Genomic DNA, 19,910 nt, shown 5'->3' with positions numbered 1-19,910 from the left:
TGTGCGGTGGGGTGGCTAGGCAGGAAGAGTCTTGGGAGGTTTCTGTGGCCTCTGTAGGAGGGGAATAATACAGTGAGAGTAGTGTTTTAACAAGACTGTCTGGCAATCGTGTGCAGGGTGAGTGCGTGGATAAGGGGCTGCTGCAGGCGTCTGATGGTGAGCCGGCCAGAGCCTGGTCCAGGCTGGTGCCTGCAGGCTGCAGAGGGGGAACTGGGGACGTACCTCAGAGGGAGTCTCAGCAGGGCTTCCTAACAGCACAAAGGCTGGTGAGAGAGGAGAGGAGAGGAGCCAGTGCTGCCCCTGAGGCTCCTGCCTAAAACCTCAAAGAATAATGTGCTGTTGGGAGAAGGAAGTGATGGGAAAGGGAGCTGGCTTAGGGGATAACAGCTCAGTGCGAACGCAGACGTGGAGTGAACAGGTCACACATGTGAAGATGTCCTGGAAGCTTCTGGAAATCGAGCTTAGTGGGCCTATGTGAGGGGGCCTTGGGAGTGGTCCCCATGGAGGCCATTCGTGTGCTCAAGCAGACGGGTCTCCAGAAGGGACGGCTCCTTCGTCTGTCCTGCCAGGAGACTGGTTCTGCCGCCTAAGGCAGGAGTGAGGGTGACCGTCCAGAGCAGCACGGGTAGCGAAAGCTAAGCAGCGTACGAGCTGCATTGCCAGCGTGTCTGAGGAGCATACCAGCAGTCCTCTGATAGTTTACCAATGAGTTTGAAGCTAACTCATGAGCCCTTTGTCCTTGACCCTTCAAAGACTAGCTGGTCAAGACAGAGGCCTTGGAAACCTTTCGTTCCCCCCTCACACTGAGAAAAGAGGCCTCCTGCCATAGCAGTCCCACGTGTTCACATGCACTCTGCTTCCTCTTCATAAACGTGGGAGCCTTCACTCCATTCTCTGGCTTGAATTACCCTATAAAAAGAGTTGGTGGGGCTGACATTCCAGGGCTGAGAAGAGAATGCCTTTCCTTGAGGGGAAAGAAGCGGGAGGAGCCGAAACAAACAGCCCTTCTCAAGTCAGTCTGGCCTAACACGTCCACCAGGCAGGCGGTCAGTGAGATTGGGGCAGTGGGAGGGGACCACGGAGAGGAGCAGCCTGTGTACAGTACAAGGAGTTTGCCATCAAAAGGCAACAAGTCTCATACCCTGCCCTGCACGCTGACCCTTCCCTTTGGAATTCTCCCCTCTGACCTCCGGATCATTAATCCCGAGGCTGCCAAATGACAGTCATCCATCACGCCTCCTGACGAGCATCCCAGCCGCCTGTGAAAGGAGCCCAGCCCCACCCTCCCTGTGTCCCCTGGTGCTCATTAGTGGGCCTTCCTGCTCGGTGCCAGGTTTCCTAATCAAGGCCCTGGCTCCGCTCACTTCCCTTCGGGGCCAGTGGGCGGAAGCTCCTCTGACCCTCCCTCTTTCAAAGGCCAGGGAGGGAGTGGAGTGATTAGAGGAGAGAGAATTGTTGAGTGGTTTTTTTATCCCCCTGGAGACCTGTGTTTCCAGCAGCTCCTTTGACATGGTGGGGACACAAGAGAGAAAAACCCATTTCTCTCTCCTGCAGCCAGAGCGAAGGAAGCAGGCAGTTATCCAGGCAGGAGCTCCCCTGTCAAGGGAATCTGAGAAGGCTTCCCTGAGGAGGCAGCTAAATGGCTTCTGAAGGCTGCAGAGGAGTGAGTTGCCACATCACCAAGAAAGAATCTGGACTCAGTACTACTACCAAAAAAAAAGAAAAATCTTTCAAGTCATCTAGTCCATCTAGTCCCCTTGTTTTATAGATGGGAAGATGGACCCAGAAAGCCTACATGTTTTACCCAAGGCCACTTAGCCAGTTAGTTGGACCTGTCTTTCTATTTGTTCCAAGAAAACTGGCAACTCGTATGATAGCTCCCAGGCTTTGGGAGTTTGAGTCAAATTACACTTCTAAGCAGATTTGTGGACATGCTTCGAACTCAGCAAAAGGTGGGTATACATAGGTGTCTTGTTTTCTCTGCTTGAGGATAATGCAATCCTGTTTCTGTCTTGGACAATCACAGGGACCCCCATCAACCGGATCCCCATCATGGCTAAGCAGATCCTTGACCTGTATATGCTGTACAAGCTGGTGACGGAGAAGGGAGGCCTGGTGGAGATCATCAACAAGAAGATCTGGAGGGAGGTCACCAAGGGCCTCAATCTGCCCACGTCCATCACCAGTGCTGCCTTCACCCTGCGGACCCAGTGAGTGGGCAGAGGGCTGGGGCTGGAGAATGGGGCGCTTTAACCCAGAGCAAAGGAAGGAGGAAATTCTGTTGTCCAGTGAGCACCATGAGTGGGGCTCCTGAGACAGCCAGGAGCTTTCTAGATGAATCTCTCACTAGACTGGAGTAATCACGAGAGCTGCTATTCCCTGGGGGTACTGTGTGCTGCTCCTTCACCGTTCTGGTGCATTTGCCTCACCATCAGCTGTCACCCTCCGTTTCCAGATTACCAAAACTAAGTCTCAGGTTAGTTTGGTGAAGGCCATGCCAGCTAGTAAGAGGTAGCGCTGAGATTCACACCTGGGCCTATCTCTGAAATCTACACTCTCCAAGACATTGTCTGCCACACAGCACCTCCACCCAAAACCAGGCCCTTCCTGCGTGACACACAGGGCCCAGGAGAAGGCAGGCAGGCAGGCAGGCCCCCTGCGGTCAGTGACCGATTTTTGTCACTCAGTTAACTGGGCGGTAGAAGCAGTGAGAGCAAGAACAGCATTGGAAAATGAAGGCCAGAGGGGATTCTCTTCTTTGGGAACAGTCTGGAGATGATGGAATGAGTACCTGACATATCAGTTAGGTAGCATGCCATGTCCTTATTGAAACACGAGGGTTTTATCTATTGGAGCCGCTCCAGTAGGAGCGGGGGACAGAGCTGTAACCAGTGTCGCAGCCCTTCTCTCAAGCTGCTTGGGTGGAGAGTTGCTTCCTGGGACATCGGACACAAAAGGAACAGCATTTCCAGCTCCACCTACAAGGAGAGGGATGGCCCCTGTCTGGCCAGCCTGACTCGGGTGGTTAGGAGATCAAGGAGCCAGGCAGACATGTCACAGCACAGCCTGGTTTGCCGCCAGAGCACTGAAAAGGCACCAGACAACCGTGAACAACAGCGGGGATGTCTCCTACCTCCCTTAGTGAGCGATGCTTGCACTTTGAGCAGTCCTCAGAGTTAAGTAGCAGTTAGAGGGGCCTGGGCTGGGACGGGCAGCGGTGTTGTCCCGGACTTTTCCGTCAGGCACGCCGGGTTGTGGCCTCTGTCCTAGAGGCCTGTCCACAGAGGCTGCTTCCACAGACCCAGCGACTTAAAATGGGAGGCCTCTGATGCCATGATCTAGATGCCTCTCCTTGCTTGCTTCCTTCCGTCCAGGTATATGAAGTACCTCTATGCTTACGAGTGTGAGAAGAAGGCCTTGAGCTCCCCGGCCGAGCTCCAGGCAGCCATCGATGGCAATCGGCGGGAGGGCCGGCGGCCCAGCTACAGCTCTTCCCTCTTCGGCTACTCGCCTGCTGCTGCCACTGCTGCTGCCGGAGCCCCTGCCCTTCTCTCTCCACCCAAGATGCGCTTCCCCATCCTCGGGCTGGGCTCCAGCAGTGGCACCAGTGCCAGCAGCCCTCGGATGCCCCCAGCAACCACACTTAGGAAAGGTCTGCAGGGTCCTGTGGGAGGAAGGGAGCCACGTTCCTGTGTTCAGGACACTGGTGGGAGGGGGGATTGTGGGTCGGTACAGCTCTGGTACCTTTGCCAGGTGATGGAGTCCCGGTGACAACGCTGCCTGTGCCAAATCGCCTGGCTGTGCCCATGACCTTGGCAGGCCAGCAGGCCGGCACCCGGACCGCCACCCTGGAGCAGCTGCGGGAGCGGCTGGAGTCGGGGGAGCCCCCTGAGAAGAAGGCATCCAGGCTGTCAGAGGAGGAGCAGCGCCTAGTACAGCAGGCCTTCCAGCGCAGCTTTTTCGGCATGGCGCGGCAGCTGCCCATGAAGATCCGGGTCAACGGCAGGGGTGAGTACCGGGCCCAGGAGCGCCCGGCCACGCTCCACTGAAGGATCTAGAGGCCAGAAAGCCCCATGGGGCTTCTGAGATCTCAGTTCACCAAGCTGAGGTCATTTCCTAGGGGACCAGAAATTTCTTTGGGCAGAGCCCTGTTTTCTAACAAAGAGAAGAAGCAGTTGTTCGAGGGGTGGGGGGAGCCAGAGACCTTCAGGGACATCTGCTGTGTCTCCCCCACTGGCCTTTTGATCTGTCTAAATTAAAGGGCTCAGCCTTCCCCCCAGGACCTGACCGGATGCAGGGATGTAGGCCAGCGTTGGGCGGGTCTGTTCCCGAGGCTCAGTGAGGGGCCGAGCTGCCTCAGGCCAGGCTGCCGGTGACCCTCCCCGCAAGCGGGAAGTAGGAAATACAAGTTTGGCCGCATCACTGGCATCCTTTGCCTTCCTCTCTCAGTTTTTCGGGTGCCCTACTTTTTTGTCCCCTGACACACACTCCAGTATCTTGTCCCTGTCCCTCCACACACACGTTTTCTTTGCCATTCTTGCCCTTGACGCTGTCTCAGAACAAACATGAAATAAGCATGTATGGGGAGGAAATCAAGTGTGGAGGCAGCTGTGCATATTCCCAGCGGCCTGTCCCTGTCCCACTTGCCCCTAAGTGAGGAGCAGAAGGAGGCTGGAGGTAACAGCCCAGAGTTCAGGGTTCTGCTCTGGTACCCACTCAGGGCCAGCTACCCCGGTCCTGCACAAGCCAGAGGCTAACAGCAAAAGCACCTCACCTGGAAGAATCCGTGGCCTTGCGTATGAACGGGCGGAGTCTGGAGTCGCTGGGCAGGGGCCCTGTGTGCCAGCGCCCACAGCCTGCCATGAGCCCCAGGTGCTGGACAGGTAGACCCTCTCCTTGAGGACCTGCGAGCCCAGGGAAGGGGAGGAAAGGCAGGGCAAGTCCTCAGAGGCAGACACGGGGTCCTGGTCGGTCCCCCAGCCTGATGAGTGGGGATGCTCATTAGGTTTGCGTGATGGCGTTGACAGCGCCAGTGCTCAGCTGGGAGCCGAGGCAGCCTCCTTGCTGACAGACCTGTTTGCTGTGTGGGCAGACGGAGTTGTGGGGAAAGCAAGCAATGGACGCGGGCAAGCCTGGCTGCTTCTGTCAGACCTGACCCTCAGGAGAAGGTCAGATAGGTGCTTTGTGACAGTGGGCCTCAGCCTGCCGTAGCCAGGCGGGGGCATGGAGAGCCTCAGGACGACGAGAGTGCCGGAAGGAAAGCTGACCAGGCCCGCTGTCTCCCTGTCCGCAGCAGAAGACAGATCGGAGGCGTCAGCCACGGCGCTGAACCTCAGCACAGGCAGCTTCGGGAGCATCAACATGTCTGTGGACATCGATGGCACCACCTATGCAGGTGAGGCCTGAGCTCCAGGAGGCCGCTGTGGCGTGGCAGCCCGCCTCCCTGCAGCCCCCAGCGCGTCCCGCTTGTCGCCCTCCTGTCGCACGCCTTCCTGGGGAGGGCTTCCTTTTAGGTAGTCTCAGGCTTCCACAGGTACAGTGGTTCTTCTGGAGCATTGCTAACAGGATGACACATCCCCCTCCACCTTCGACAGAACGATACGAAGCCCTCTTCAGACCCCTTTGGACCAGTGGTTGACCCATTAACTAAAAACGTCATTTAATGTGAAGAATCACAATGAATTCTAAGTCCGTTCCTGAAACACTGTATTATAAGTTAAATTGGTGTCCGCTGTTAGGATCTTCCAGTGCATGGGTGGCTCCTTTCTTTGTGCTTTGACTGTTCTCTCAGACATCTGCCATCCCTTTTCTCTTCAGTGGTTCAAGGACAGACAAAGACAGGAATCTGAGTTGTAGCAAAACCCGCCTGTATTTTGGTGACTTTTCCCCTAGTCGTTTACAATTGTTTCTCCCTAAATCTAATTTGACAGTAATAGTATTTTTGTTGGTTGGTTGAGCCCCTCTACCAAGGCAGTCAGCTTACTTTCATAGCGGCCTTCTGTTCCCACTCCGGTTTTGATGGTTTAGGGATGAGCTTGGGAACACACCCAGCCGACTCTTACGAAGCACAGGTTAGTGAGTGGAGGCAAGAGCCCGGGCACACTAGCCAGGGGCCCCCTGCCAGGAGCCTGGGCGTCGGCCACCTGTCTTACAGAGGCCGTGGGACGTGCACCTGCCAACAAAATGGAGCATTCCCCAGGGAGTGCTTCCAGCCTTTTAAATGCTCCCGTGCTGTGGGCTCAGGACACCGCCCTCGGGCCTCATGCTCTGGATCTCTGCTGGGCCACCTGCTGCAGGGACAGGGACCATTCCTGGAAGCGGCCTGAGAGGCAGCAGTGCCAGGTTGCTTCGCCTGTCACGCATAGCTGGTGCTTCAGAGGCCACAGGCACGGTGCCTGTCACGGGAGGTCTCAGGAGACCAGGCGAGACAGTGGGAGGGGCTGGACGCACTCTTCCTTCTGCAGTGCTCTGGTGGTCCGGGAGGTTTTGGGGGTTGGGAGAGGATGCGTGGGGAACGCAGGGAAGGAGATTGGGGCCTGGTCTCAACATCCTCTGGTTCTCTCGCGAGAAAGGAGGAGCTAACACCTCCTCTCTCCCCATAGGGAGCAGTCAGAAGAGAGGTGAAGGCTCCCCAAACCTCCCATGCCTCAGTCCCTGCCCACCTGTGCCCTTTCTCAGTGGGTGTGCAGTCACCAGGCCAGGGACCTGGACGTCGCCCTGACAGCCCCTCAAGCCCATCCTCGCCCCCACAGTTAGGCACACCCCACGATGCTGTCTCCTCTTCCTGCCACCCGTGCCCCTGCTGCCCTGGGTCAGGCCTCTTCCCTGGCAAAGTAGCTTCCTTGCGGGTCCCCACCCATATTCCTCCCAACTCCACAGAACATTCTAAAACATACATCTCAGGATGTCCCTCCCTTCTTAAAACTTTCACGGGCCTCACGACCCCTACAGGGCGGGACCCGGGCTTCCTTAGAGGCCTGCAGACCTGTTACCTTGCCACCCGGCTCTGCAGCCTCCCCTTCCTCCCCACCTTGCCCTCGGCAGCCCCTAGTCAGACCACATGACTGGCGGCCTCAGGCATGGCTGCCACCTCTCTCTGCTCTTCATTCCCCCAGATTCCTCTGCCTGGCACACCATCTCCTCCCTCTTCTTTGGCCACTTTTTCTAACAGTCCAGGCGTGGCCTCCCCCTGGAGCCTTTCCTGACCAAGTTTCCCCTGCCCTCCCATAACCTTTTTGTTCCCACAACACCCTGGGTACACTTCCCTCAGCATTTGTGACATTGCAGCAAAATTACTCTGCCCACTTGTCTGTCCCCTCACGGGCCTGGAAGCAGCTGGAAGCAGGACAGTGTTTGGGACTTGTGTCAATACCTAGCACAGCGTCTAGAGCGGAGCCTTGCGCGGTTAGGCAGCAGTAGGTTAGTGCAAATGCACGGAACCTGCCCCTTCTTCCTCCCCTGCTCACAGCTTTTTGTCCTCCCCACCCCAGGGGTGCTGTTTGCCCAGAAGCCTGTGGTCCATCTCATCGCGGGATCTGCTTCCCAGAGCATTGGCAGCAGTGCCAGCAGCAGCAGCAGTTCTCACTGCTCGCCAAGTCCTACCTCATCCCGGGGCACCCCCAGTGCAGAGCCCTCCACCAGCTGGTCCCTCTGAGGGGCAGGACCCAGCTTCCCACCCCACTCTCCTGTCGAGAGGGAAGGAAGTGACGCACAGAATTTACCTCATCTCACAGAGCCCACGTCAAACACCATTTGGCCAGATGCTGAGAGTTTGGATGTGTCCACCTGTCCGGACTCAATTCACGTCCTGCTGTACTCTGGGGACAGGGAGAGGCTAGAGGGCAGGACAGGGCAGCGTTGTCCAATCAGGGATTCTCCTGGAGGGCTGGGTGGGGTTTGTGGGTGGCCAGCTTCCTCGGGGGTTCCCAGGCCACCTCCCATCCTGGGCACAATGTATCGACAATCTGTAAGCCGACACAGGGCTGGAGCCCTCCATATCCCTTCCCCTTTAATTTATTTTCCTTGTCCTGCCTTCTACCATGACCCCAGGGTCACTGGTTTCTGCTTAGTCCCCCAATTTGACTCATGGGGCTGCTAGGAGCCAAGAGCATGCCTTTGTGGCCCTTCTCTGCTGAGTGTGAGATGGGGCCCTCCCAGCCCACCTTCCCTACTGTGTTTGGTTCCTGGGGTGTGGGTCCCAAAAATTCAAGTCCTGAAGCAGTCCTCAGGGCCCCTTATCCGCCTTGTAATGGTCCCAAGAAAGGGCACCTGAGGGCAACCCTCAGGTGCCAGGGTCTACTGCGCATCTGCTGAGGGAGAGGCAGCACCTGGGGGCTGCCCCCGCAGGCCCTGGCACCCACCTCACGCTGACCCTTCTCTCACCCCCCAGACCTCATGCTGCCCACTCGCTCTCTTGGCCAGCTTTCGCAAGAACAGCCCACTTGTCCCTTGGGCCCCCCCCCCCTTGTAATGGGGCCATCGCAGCCCCAACATCCCCAAGCCTGCCGATGTCAGGTTCATTGAAATACCTCAGATTTGTAATTGTTGACGTTTGACTCTTCAGGAAGTATTTGCATCTCTGAAATCTTTTTTATATGTGTTTTGCTGACTTTTGTTTTTTATTTTTAAATTTTTATTGTTGTAGCACCAAAGAAATAAGCAGATCACCCCAAAGCCAAACAAATGATTTGGTACCCCAGCCCCTCTGGCCCTTCCCTGAGACCCCAGTGAGGAGGCGAGGAGGCAGGCAGGAGACGTGACTCAGGGATCACAGCAGCGGGAAGGGGTGGAAGGGAGAGGCCCGCTCTTGCGCAGGCTGGGTCCTGAAACCACACCAGTTCTGAAGATGGTCCTCGGCCCATTTCCTGCCAGAGCATGCCTAGTCCCAGCCTCTACCCCCCACTCAGCAGTGGGGGCAGGACGTCTCCCCTTCACTCAACACTCCCACCTCAGGACGGGCAAGCCGTAGGCCTTTCGGGGTGGAGCTGCCCCAGAGCTGAGGAGATGTGAGAGAGCTCCGCCTGTCCTCCTGGCCCCCGGGGTGGAGCAGGCTGGTCTGTGCTGTAAAGGACTGATTCTCGCCTGGCTCACTGTGCAGTCCAGTAAGCTCTGCACTGTGCAGTAGGAGTCCACGCGGCACGGGCCCGCGTCAGTCCTGTCTAGGGAAGGATGGGAAATCAAGAGCTTGAGCACAAAAGATACCTCAGCCTGGTGAGCTGCAGCTCGCGGGCCTGCATCCTCTCTCCCCTCACCCAGCTCTCCACACCCACTCAGCCCCATCCACTGGGGCTGACGCTCTGCTGGCCTCAGAAGCCTTCCAACCTGACCCACCAGACAAGCGCAGGGTATGGGCGCGGGGGCATCTGGGCCCTGGTGCCCGAGAGGAATGAGCCCAGTTCGCTGGCGCTGGGCCTGCTTGAAGGTGTCACAGACATTTCGCCAGTATGTTTTTCTCAGGGGTTTGGTCACGAAGGATGGACTCTTCCCACCCAGAGGATGCAGGGATAGCGCACTGTGTCTTGCTGGTCACTGGACCCTGTCCCTTTCCCCAGGCAGCTTGCCCACCTCCCCTCCCTCAGCGAATTCTCCGTGCCCTCAGGACAACAGCAGGGTCTCAGCCTGAGAGCTTGTGAATGGTGGCACCAGCACGTGCCCCTGGCAGCAGCCCTGGGCCAAGAGGAGCTTTCCCTGAAAGCGCAGCCCCGAAGGCCACGTGGCAGGCCGGGTCGGCCAGGGCAGCTCTGTCCCCTTGCCCTCTCCACATTGTGTGTGTTCTAACCAGGAAAAACGCGATAGCACATGGGTAGCCCAGGCAGTGGAGAAATACCTCAAACGTCCTCTTGCAGCAAGTGTCTGTATATGTTGTGGTTATTTTCTATCTTACATGTTCTCGAATGTTTATATTTCAATAAACCTCTACCTCTTCACACAAGCAGGCGTTTCCAGTGACTTTTCCATTGGATGATACTGGGGAAAGGCAAGAGCCTTCAGAGTGAAAAGGAAGTGAGTGAACTGCTTCTCTGATCCTGATTTTTCCTGACCCTTCTCCCCTTCACTCCTTTCCCCAAAGTACTGGCTCTCAGCCTGTCTTCTTAGCAGAGTACCTCTGGTATCGCCTGGTCACCAGAACTGACCAGTGGGTCACATCAGTGTCCCACAGGCACAGGGCCAGGGGGTGGCCTGCATTTACCAAGCTTTTTTTGAGCTGCTGCTGAATAAGTATGGTCCCCGTGCACATGGCCCTCATAGTCTTGTCTGGGAGAGACACGTGATTTTACGAGGTCTGACAATTACATTCGCAAACTCGCCACCGTGCGCTTACACTGGCAGCCCTGTACACAGCTAGGTAAGGTGTCATAACCTTGGTACATCAGTGTCTCACAGCTGTGCTCCTGTCAACATGTGGCGGTGTCTTGCTGAGTGGTGTTCGTTATTGTTGCGTGTTGTGTGCTGTCGTGAGAATGTCTGAGCTTGAATAAGAGCAACGAAGAAACATCAAATTTCTTGTTAAACTTGGCAAGAGTGGACGTGAAATCAGGGACATGTTAGTCCAAGTGTATGGGGATAATGCCATGAAGAAAACGGCAGTGTACAAGTGGATTAAATGTTTTTCTGAGGGGAGAGAACACGCCACTGATGAAGAGAGGTCAGGACGGCCAGTAACAAGCAGAACTGATGAAAACATTGCAAAAATTCATCAAGTTGTGTGTCAAAATCATCGGCTGATTGTGAGAAACATAGTAGACCAAGTTAAACATCGATAGAGAAACAGTTAGGAAAATCTGAAAATCTTGGCATGAGAAAGGTGTGTGCAAAAATGGTCCCGAAGGAGCTCACCGATGAACAGAAGCAAAGGAAATTCGAAGTTTGCCAAGACCTTTTGGAGAGGCAAAATGATGTTTTGGGTAGTGTTATCACTGGTATTGAAACCTGGGTGTACCAAGACGACCCTTAAACAAAGTGTCAAAATGCACAATGGAAGTCAGCCAGTTCTCCATGATCAAAAAAGTTCCATCAGTCCAAATCAAGAGTCAAAAAAATGTTGCTAATCTTTTTTGATATCAGAGGGATTGTTTATTATGAATTTGTACCAACTGGACAATTAACCAAGTTTACTATTTGGAAGTGCTGAAAAGGCTGCATGAAAAAGTTAGATGAAAACAATCTGAATTTTTCACCAACAATTCGTGGCTCTTGTATCACGACAATGCACCAGCTCACACGGCACTGTCTGTGAGGGAGTTTTTAGCCAGTAAACAAATAACTGCATTGGAACACCCTCCCCACTCACCTGATCTGGCTCCCAATGACTTCGTTTCTTTACCCGAAGATAAAGGAAATATTAAAAGGAAGACACTTGGATGACATTCAGGACATCAAGGGTAATAGACGACAGCTCGGATGGCCATTCCAGAAAAAGAGTTCCAAAATGGCTTTGAAGGGTGGACTAGGCGCTGGTATCAGTGCACAGCCTCCCAAGGGGAGGACTTCGAAGGTGACCACAGTGATATTCAGCAATGAGGTATGTAGCACTTTTTCTAGGATGAAGTCACGTACTTAATTGTCGGAGCTCATAGACAAAAGCTGATTCTTTAGAAACAGCATGACTGGGACAGTAGACTACAGAAGGGCTAATAGATGCTGGAACAGCTCACTAGACAATCTCTGGAAGGCTTCCCAGAGGTGGCATTTAAGCTAGAAGAATGAGATTGCCAGCTGGAGATGTGAGGAAGAGCATTCTCAGCAGAGGAGCTGATACATAATGGAAAACCTGGTGGCATCAAAAGACCTGACGTTCGGGAAGTGGCCATTGCCTAGGATGGAGCAGAGGGGAAGTGGGAAAAAGTGCAGCTGGGCCAGGATGGATGCCAAACTTAAGGGATTTGGGTTCCATCCTCTGAGCATCAGGCCACTCACTGCCCATGTGCTTGTCTAGAAGGGTGATAGGAAGCTGGGAAATATTGTGGCGTGGACGCCCTGGAGCTCAGGTCTAGGACCGAGAGTGCTTGGTATTTTTCTCTGCCATGGTGCACATCCGATGGGCCCAGCCTTGTTTTGGCGAAAGCAAAAGAAATGGGCAGAGATAAAGCACTGGATGGGTTTGTAATTGCCCTCCTCCATCCCACACCCTACACTTCACCTGTCTGCATCCCTCTGTTGCAAAGTGGGGACCCTTTTCTCTGCCATTTTGAAATGCTAGAAAATGAGGGTGACACTGGGACAGTCTTGAGCCTCTCACTGATTTTTTAAAAATCTTTTGAAATGATTAACCCTTTAGTACTTTAATTACTGGTGACCAATAGTCGGCCTCACATCTCAACTTCCTGTGACTCTAGGACCTGTTCTGTGGAGATTCGTGGGCCTCATCTAGGAGAGTGCTGAAGGGTGAGAGAAGCAGAGTCCGGAGACATCTGCAATGGAAACAGGACAGAGTGCAGGGAGACAATGCAGAGAGGTGAGAGATGAGTAAGACTCCCAGTGGAGACGGAGAACCTAGGGAGAATAAGGCACCAGGCCACTGCAATTCAATCCCATTTCAATTCCCAGAAGGAAATACAGGAGAATATCTCAAAGACAGAAAAGGAAGAATTTCTCACACTAGAACCTCCAAAAAAGTCCATCAAAAGATAACGTAAAGACCAACTGGGAGGAGATACTGGCAACACACAACAAAGTAGTAGCCAGAATGAATTTTTTTTTAATGCTATTAAAAGCAAAAAGAAGGGTTGAGAGAGGGGGCAAAGTCATAAACAGGTGTTTGGCAGGAGAGGAAATACAAATGGCTGGTCCTAATGAGGGAAGTACACGGAAAACCATTGCACACCATCAGACTGACACAAACTAGTCTTACAGTACCAGGACTTCGCAAGGATGGGGAGTGATGGCAACTCCCACAGACTACTGGGAGTGGGGAGTTAGCCAAACCAGTTTGGAAAACACTCGCACTACCTAGGGAACATGCATCTCCTCTAGGGCCCAGCGATTCTGCTAATTGTCCTCAGGAAGCGGAGCAGCACTGATGGTGATATCTGCTGTGAAACTACCAATTACCAAACACTAGTGTGTGTCGGGGCCTGCTGGAGTCCTTTGTGTGAATTAACTTCTTAGATCCTCTACACATTAGCGAGATGGGACTACCATGTTTCCCCAAAAATAAGACCTAACCGGAAAATAAGCCCTAATACGACTTTTGGAGCAAAAGTTCATATATAAGACCTCTTATTTTAGGGGAAATAGGCACAGAGAGGTTGAGTAACTAGCCTGAGGTCCCGTCGTGGGGAGAAGAGCAGCAGGGCTTGTAATTCAGTGGCTGCAGAGCCCAGTCTGCCCTAACCACAGCGTTAAGCACTCTAACAGTATCTCACTGAACACTCCACCCAAGGCCAGTGAGGCAGTGACTGTTCCTTTTACAGACGAAACGTGCCGGAGGTCATATATCCAGTGAACTGCAGGGCTGGGAAGGGACTCTTGCTATTACCACCTCTTCCGCCTGTGTCTGCCTTCCGTGAGGGGCTGGGGCGACCCAGCGCGGCGAGGAGAGGGAAGCCGAGGTTGCAAGGGTGTTTGCCCCGGTCCCTGCTCGGCCTGGAGGTGCACTGCGGGAGTCACCTGCCAGCCCAGAGCAGCATTCCGGGCTGCGCCGCAACCTGCCCTCTGATTGGCCAAGGCAGACCACGTGTCGCCGACAGCCGAGGGGGCGGGCGAGGGGCAGGGCCGATAACTGCGCGCGGGCACGTGGGTCGAGGTAAGACGCCTGCAGGCCAGCGCACAGAAGGAATGGGGAGTTGGTGGCTTGGGGCTTCTGACAGAGCAGGTTCAGAGTCACCACCGGAAGGGAGGGGCGAAGGGAGCCACCAGGATAGGAGGACTTGGAAGAAGGGGGGGGGGCTCTCCCAGTGGCACTTGGAGGTTGGGAGCTACAAATCCCTTGGGACACAGACACAGATCAGTTGCCCGGGAACAGGCAGGAGCCAGGTCTGAGAGCAAGCCGGGGCGGGAGGGGGCCGCATGGGAGGGGGGAGCCTGTTGGGGGTGTTTCCCTGGCGGGACCCAACCATTCAGGCCAGTCAGGAGAAAGGAGAGGGACTTATTCTAGGACTCCAGGGTGTGCGGGGAGCCCAAGGGCAGTGGGACCTGGGGCTGGCTTCTAGAAGGGTCTGGAACCTGGAAGGTGTTCCTCTCCTTCTGAAGACCAGCTCACCCTGCTGCCCAGGCCACAGAGCAAGGTGAGATGACCATCCCAAAGGTCAGGTTTATGTCTCCTTCATGCAGGAGACCCCCTGGGCCAAACCAAAGTCTCCATCCCAATTCTACTTTCTGTAAGGTGTTGGCTCCATCTGCTTTTACTAGAATCCAGCTTTTTCCACAGTGAAAAACAGGCCAGTTGACAGTTCCCAAGATTTATGTGTCCAGTCTTCAGCCCTGGAGAGACTACTCTTTTGTCTCAAGCCCAGGAAGGAGCCCACTGCTTCAGCTAGATCAGTATCCAGTCCTGGATCAGTCACTAGAGAATTCGGCGGCCTCCACAGCAACCGCGTGGATGGCAAGGAGGACAGAAAACGTTTTGCAGAAGACGATGGTGGGAAAGAATCCCAGAGATGTCCCTGCCACAGAGTATCCCCTGCAAGACTCTCCTTCAGTTGAGGTAGTAGATGGAGGGAGTGCTCAGTGGCACAGCTGAGGGTTCTGGAGGCATGCAGCCCAGCTGGCAGAGCTCAGTAGGGGAAGGAAGCACACAGCAGGGTGGTGGGGGTGGCGGGGAACGTTCAGAAAAAGGAAATTACCAGATGACTTTCAGAGGGACATCAACCCCAAGAGGGCCTTGCGCATGGCCATTGAAGATGGTCATGCTACCAAGCTCAGAACAGGCAGTGTGAAATGAGAAGCCACCTTTCTGGGACAAGTTAGGGAACCAGAGGGCTTAGCTGCTATTTTGCTGTGTGACCTAGGGCAGTTCCTGACCTTCTCTGGGCAGTTTCCCTGTCTGAAAGGGGAACTGTAGAGTGATCTGAGGCACCAGTGAACTCACTTTGGAAAGGCTAAAGCCGAGTGCCCAAGGCCTTCACCAGTATGACAGACAGTCCCTGGTCATCATCCTGGTGGCACTGTGGCAGTGAATGGGCCAACCAAACCCCAAAGGACCCCAGCACCCCTACTAACCACTCCCTGCCCAGCTCTACTCCTATTCACAGGGTTTCGCCTGAGAAAGGGCCAGGTGGCTTCATCCACTGAGAGTCAAGCAACTTGTGCTGACATGGGCATTTCAAGCCCCATGGCAGGCAGAGGACAGGGAGGCTTGTGGCTGCAGCCACCTCCAAGCTCCGCGCCTCAGGCCTGACAGAGACCCCGGCCTCGGGGGCTAAAGGCACAGCCATGGGCCTCCAGTCTCCCCAAGGAGTTTGGCCGACCCTTGGCTCCTGTACCTCTGTGCCAGCACCAGCCAGCTCACCGGGGTTGGGCAACAGGCTGACTTCAGTCTCTGTGAGCACTGCGGCTGTTCCCCGGGGGCCCCGGCCTCGTCTCCACACCACCTCTCCTCCTCGGCACTCCCCCAGCTACTGACTTTTCTTAGCATAAACCAGTGGCAGCTCCAGGCGATAGAACTTGTTATATTGTCTGTCACTGGTGGCGGCACTTGCATCAGGTTCCCTGAATTTCATACGAAGTGCAAATAATGCCTTGTTGGAACACTGGATAAACAGACTTTATGATTAAAGTCCTACCTGCATTTGGTCTTGGGCACACCTGGTGGCTTTATGACTTTAGTACTGACTCATGCTAATGGGACCCCAGGTAGTGGGGACCTCAGGAGGACGGGAAGCAGGCAGCGTGCCAGGCACACTGTCTCATGTCATCCTCGCATTGCCCTTTGAGGTGGGTGCTGTTAGTATCCCCATTTACAGATGAGGAAACTGAGGCTTAGGAAGGCAGACTTGCTCACACTCACTGAGCTGCTCGGATAGAGCTAACACGAGCCCAGGACTTCTCGGCTCTGAGGCCGCTCTCCTTCCATCTGTGACCCTAGGCCCCAGAACACAGATGTCCTGACTCCCTGCGCCCCCAGAGCCCACCCAGCACGCCCCCTGCTGCTGCTTCCCCTGTGTTCTCTTCAGAGAAGAGGAGGCAGACCACGAGATCTATCAGGCTCCAGGCCTGGCAGTGTCTCCCCAGGGGACACTGAGGTCCCCCACAATGTGACCCCAAATGCCCCCTCTCACCTGCCCCAGATCCTCAGGGGAAGGGGAAGAGCTGTGGGGCCCAATGAGCATCTCTGTGAGGGAAGGGGTTTCTCTCTCCCCAGAGCCCCTTCTCCCCATGGTCCTCACTTTTCCATCAGCTCCTGCTCCAGTATCCTCCAGCCTCAGCTTCTCAGCAAGGCTCCTGCCACCTTGGGGGTAGGGCAGAGGGGCAATGAGCACAGTCCAGGGCCTGAGGCCTCTCTGGGGGCAGTGAGGGTTTGGGAGGGATTTCACTGAGGGCAGGGGAGGTCAGTGGCCACAGTGGGAGTCTGAGCACCGTCCTGGGGGTGCTGGCCTGGCACAGGCACGGTGATGGGGGCGGGGAGAGGGACGGCACGGCCCAGGGCCCACTGAGTCCCAAGCTTTCAGCATGTCCCAGCCGTTCTGGAGCTCAGCTGGCATCTGGGCCAGCTCTGAGCCCACTTCCATCAGGGAAGTCCGGGAAGGGGTGAGGGCCTTCGGTTCCTATCTTGAGCTGGTGCTTCCCCTAGGACATTACCCACCCTGGTCTCAGAGCTCCATTCTCACAGCGCCCCGCCTGGGACTACGTCTTGACCCAAAGATGGGGCACAATGGCTGCGAGGTGCTGGGAAAGGCTGATGGAACAGCACTGGTGGTGGAGAGCAAGATGCCTCATTCTTCCCTTCTGGACTGTATAGGTAATATTTCCTGGATCCCCAAATATTGCTGAGGGCAGACCCGGGTCTGCAGCCCCCTCCATCTCCAGCCCCTCCTCTCTGGCTCCCTGCACAGGGGCCCTGTGCCTTGGCCCCACATACCTGCTTTACGTTAATTGGTGACCCGCCATCAAGGAGTCAGTGCCTGGTTCGTCCCAGGGCCACCTAGAGACAGCGCAAGGGCGAGGCCTGGGGTCCAGCCTGGGGTGGGTCTAGGCTCTGCTCTTGGCCCTTGGTGGAGACACCCTGGTCCCAACAAACCAGGTAACCTCCCTCCTCACCTCCCAGGTTCAGCCCCACCTTCTGCTCTCCAGGTGGCCTCGGTCTCACCTGTTCCTGGTCACAAGGGTCCAGTATGGTCTTTGGGGACCTGGTCCACACAGCAAAGGGAGACCCCTGCTCCAGCCCTACACCCAGCTTGATCTGAGGGGCACAGCTGGGACCACCCAGGCCTGCCCCTGAGTTCTTCCCTCTGCCTCTGGCGGGGCCCACCCTCGACAGTCCTCTGGCTCCTCTTTGGGCCTCAGCTCTGGCCGCTTCTGGGCACAGCAGGACCCTGTCCCCTCGGCCCCACCCCATTCTGAGCATCATCAGCCCAACCAAGGTCAGTGGGCTGCTCACCTGGGACACAGGTGCAGGTCTAAGGGGCTGTAGGGAGTGTGACGCAGGGACAGTGACCCCGTGGGTAAACTGACCAGGGTCACAGGATCATTGAGGGTCAGAACCCCAGTCCAGCCAACACCACTTTCAGGGTACAGACAGGACCTGAGAGCGGAGACAAGGGGCTTGGCTGGGGCCACAGGCCACAACCCATCTCCGTGATCTTGGGAACCCCACTGCCTGTGAGGCCCAGGCAGGGCTCCACAGAGGTCCCCCCACACTCTTCTCAGGTCTGGGGAGGTCCTGTCCTGCCTCCCTCACCCGATGTGGGGGAGAAGCCTGGGGCTCCACAAGCAGCACCCACCCCGACTCAACAAGGCCCCCCAACCAAACCACACTCCAGCCTCTGCAGCTGGGTCAGGATTAAATGAGGGGAAAAACGGCAGAAAACAGTTGGGTTTCAAGGTCCCAAGTCACACCTAACCAACCCAGCAGGAAACCAGCAGGAAGAAAACGGGCTGTTATGGGGTGAATTGTGTCCTTCCCCCGTAATCCTGCAAAAAAAGTTTGTGTTCTAACCCCCAGGACCTCAGAATGTGACCTTATTTGGAGACTGGGTCTTTACAGAGGTGATCAAGTTAAAATGAGGTCATCAGAGTGGGCCCTAATCCAATATAATGGGTGTCCTTATAAAAAGGGGACATTTGGACACAAAAACATTCACACAGGGAAAGCACCTAGTGAGCTTGGAGGCAGAGACAAGCAAAGGACAGCACAGACTGGCAGCAGCCACCAGGAGGTGGGCCGGGCAGGAACCGACCTCCTGGAAGCCCTCAGGAGGAGCCAGCCCGGCCTACAGCTCACTCTCAGACTCCAGAACTAGGAGACAGCTGCTGTTGTTGCAGCCCCCCACTTTGTGGTACGCGGTTATGGCAGCCCCAGCAAACTAATACAGAGGGTGAGTGGGATCAAACGCCACGTGGCAGCTCACTGGCCCCAAAGGGACCCTGTTTTAGAAGGGGACTTTCGCCTCAGAGCAACCATGCCTGCAGCAGCACAAAGCATGCAATAACAGTAACTGACATTTCATGACCACGTGCTATGCACCCACACAGCACTAAGCCTCTTACAGACTTGTCCAATTTAACCCTCATAGCCAGCTGTTGGGGGAGAACTGGTACTGTTCTCATTTGTTTCCAGATGAGGCCCAGAGAGGTTGAGTAATTTGTCCAAGGTCACACAGCTAGTATAATGTGGAGACAGGATTTAAGCTCAGTACCAGTATTCTTCAGGCTCCTAGTCCACAGTCTTTTTTTTTCTCTATTAAAATTTATTTTTCAATTACAGTTGACATATATTAGTTTCAGGTATACAACATAGTGATTGGATATCTATTAATGCACACCTTACAAGATGTTCACCTCAGTAAGTCTAGTACCCATCTCACACCATATATAGTTATTACCATATTATTGACTATATGCCTCATGCTGTACTTTACATCCCCGTGACTGTTTATAACTGACAATTTGTACTTCTTTTTTCCCCTTCTTCCGCCTCCCTCGTGGACAGGCCCAGGGCCTGGGGGCACCCACTTGCTCACAGAAGGTGAGTCCTGGGCAGCCTTCCCCAGGAACTGGAGAAAGAGGAGAAATGGCCTGGGCAGTCCCTAAGGGGCAAAGGTCTGGAAGGCCCTAGCGTTGGGGCACAAATTTGCACTGGTTTTGGATGTTTGCATAGGGCTCACCTGGTGCCACCTCCTTCCAGGGGCCTGAGGCGGCCCCAGCCCTAGGTCACGGTGGGCCCTGCCTTCTCGCTGACATTGTCCCTGTGAGGTGGGGGTCTACTTGACTAGAGTGCACAACCCATAAAGGACAGAGCCCCTCCAGGCCCGGTGGAGACAACATCCGATCCTCAAGGGGCTGGGCTAAGCAGATAAAAACGGAGACTCTTTTCTGTACGCGTGTGCAGTTGTAGATTATCATTGGAAGTCCGCTTCCTTGAGGAACTAACAGACTCCTCAGAGCACAGCTCTGGACCCGTTTGAGAGACACCGATTGAGACCACCTCCATCTTTTATGAAGCCAGCTAAGCAGGGCTGCCGAGACTGTGCCTACCCCTCCCAGCCAGAGCAACGCGCTAGCTCCCGCGGGGACTTCTGCGGCAGGGCGTGATGCCGTCCCGGGTCCTTCCAAGTCTCCATCCCCCTGGCTCCAAGCCATCTCCTTGGCGTCTGGGTCTCTGATGTGCATCTTGTGTGTGTGTGTGTGTGTCCATCTGTCTTGTCTGCCTGTGCACATACATTTGTCCGGGACACTGGCCAGGAGAGGCAGTCACCAAACTGGAGTTGATGTAGGGTAGGCAGCGCCCAGGACACCGAGCCCTTGCTCTGGCC

At 55.2% G+C, this 19,910-nt stretch overlaps 1 protein-coding gene across 3 annotated transcripts in view; it reads left to right on the top strand.

The window, feature by feature from the left end:
• The window catches only part of ARID3B (AT-rich interaction domain 3B), a 48,701-nt gene extending 38,772 nt beyond the window's left edge, over positions 1 to 9,929 (top strand). Inside the window, exons 5-9 of one of the 3 annotated variants that reach the window (XM_081047391.1) lie at positions 2,027 to 2,210; positions 3,375 to 3,652; positions 3,754 to 4,008; positions 5,297 to 5,395; positions 7,491 to 9,929. In XM_081047391.1, the coding sequence (XP_080903517.1) occupies positions 2,027 to 2,210; positions 3,375 to 3,652; positions 3,754 to 4,008; positions 5,297 to 5,395; positions 7,491 to 7,654 (980 nt within the window). In that variant the 3' untranslated portion in view covers positions 7,655 to 9,929. Of the gene's footprint in view, positions 1 to 2,026; positions 2,211 to 3,374; positions 3,653 to 3,753; positions 4,009 to 5,293; positions 5,512 to 7,490 lie in introns of those variants that run through there. The other 2 variants (XM_081047390.1, XM_081047392.1) reach the window with 2 other exon arrangements.
• The last annotated feature ends 9,981 nt before the right edge of the window (positions 9,930 to 19,910 follow it).

Source organism: Rhinolophus hipposideros (genome assembly GCF_964194185.1).
Source record: "Rhinolophus hipposideros genome assembly, chromosome: 5".
NCBI lineage: Eukaryota > Metazoa > Chordata > Mammalia > Chiroptera > Rhinolophidae > Rhinolophus > Rhinolophus hipposideros.
This window is presented reverse-complemented; position numbering and strand designations above follow the sequence as displayed.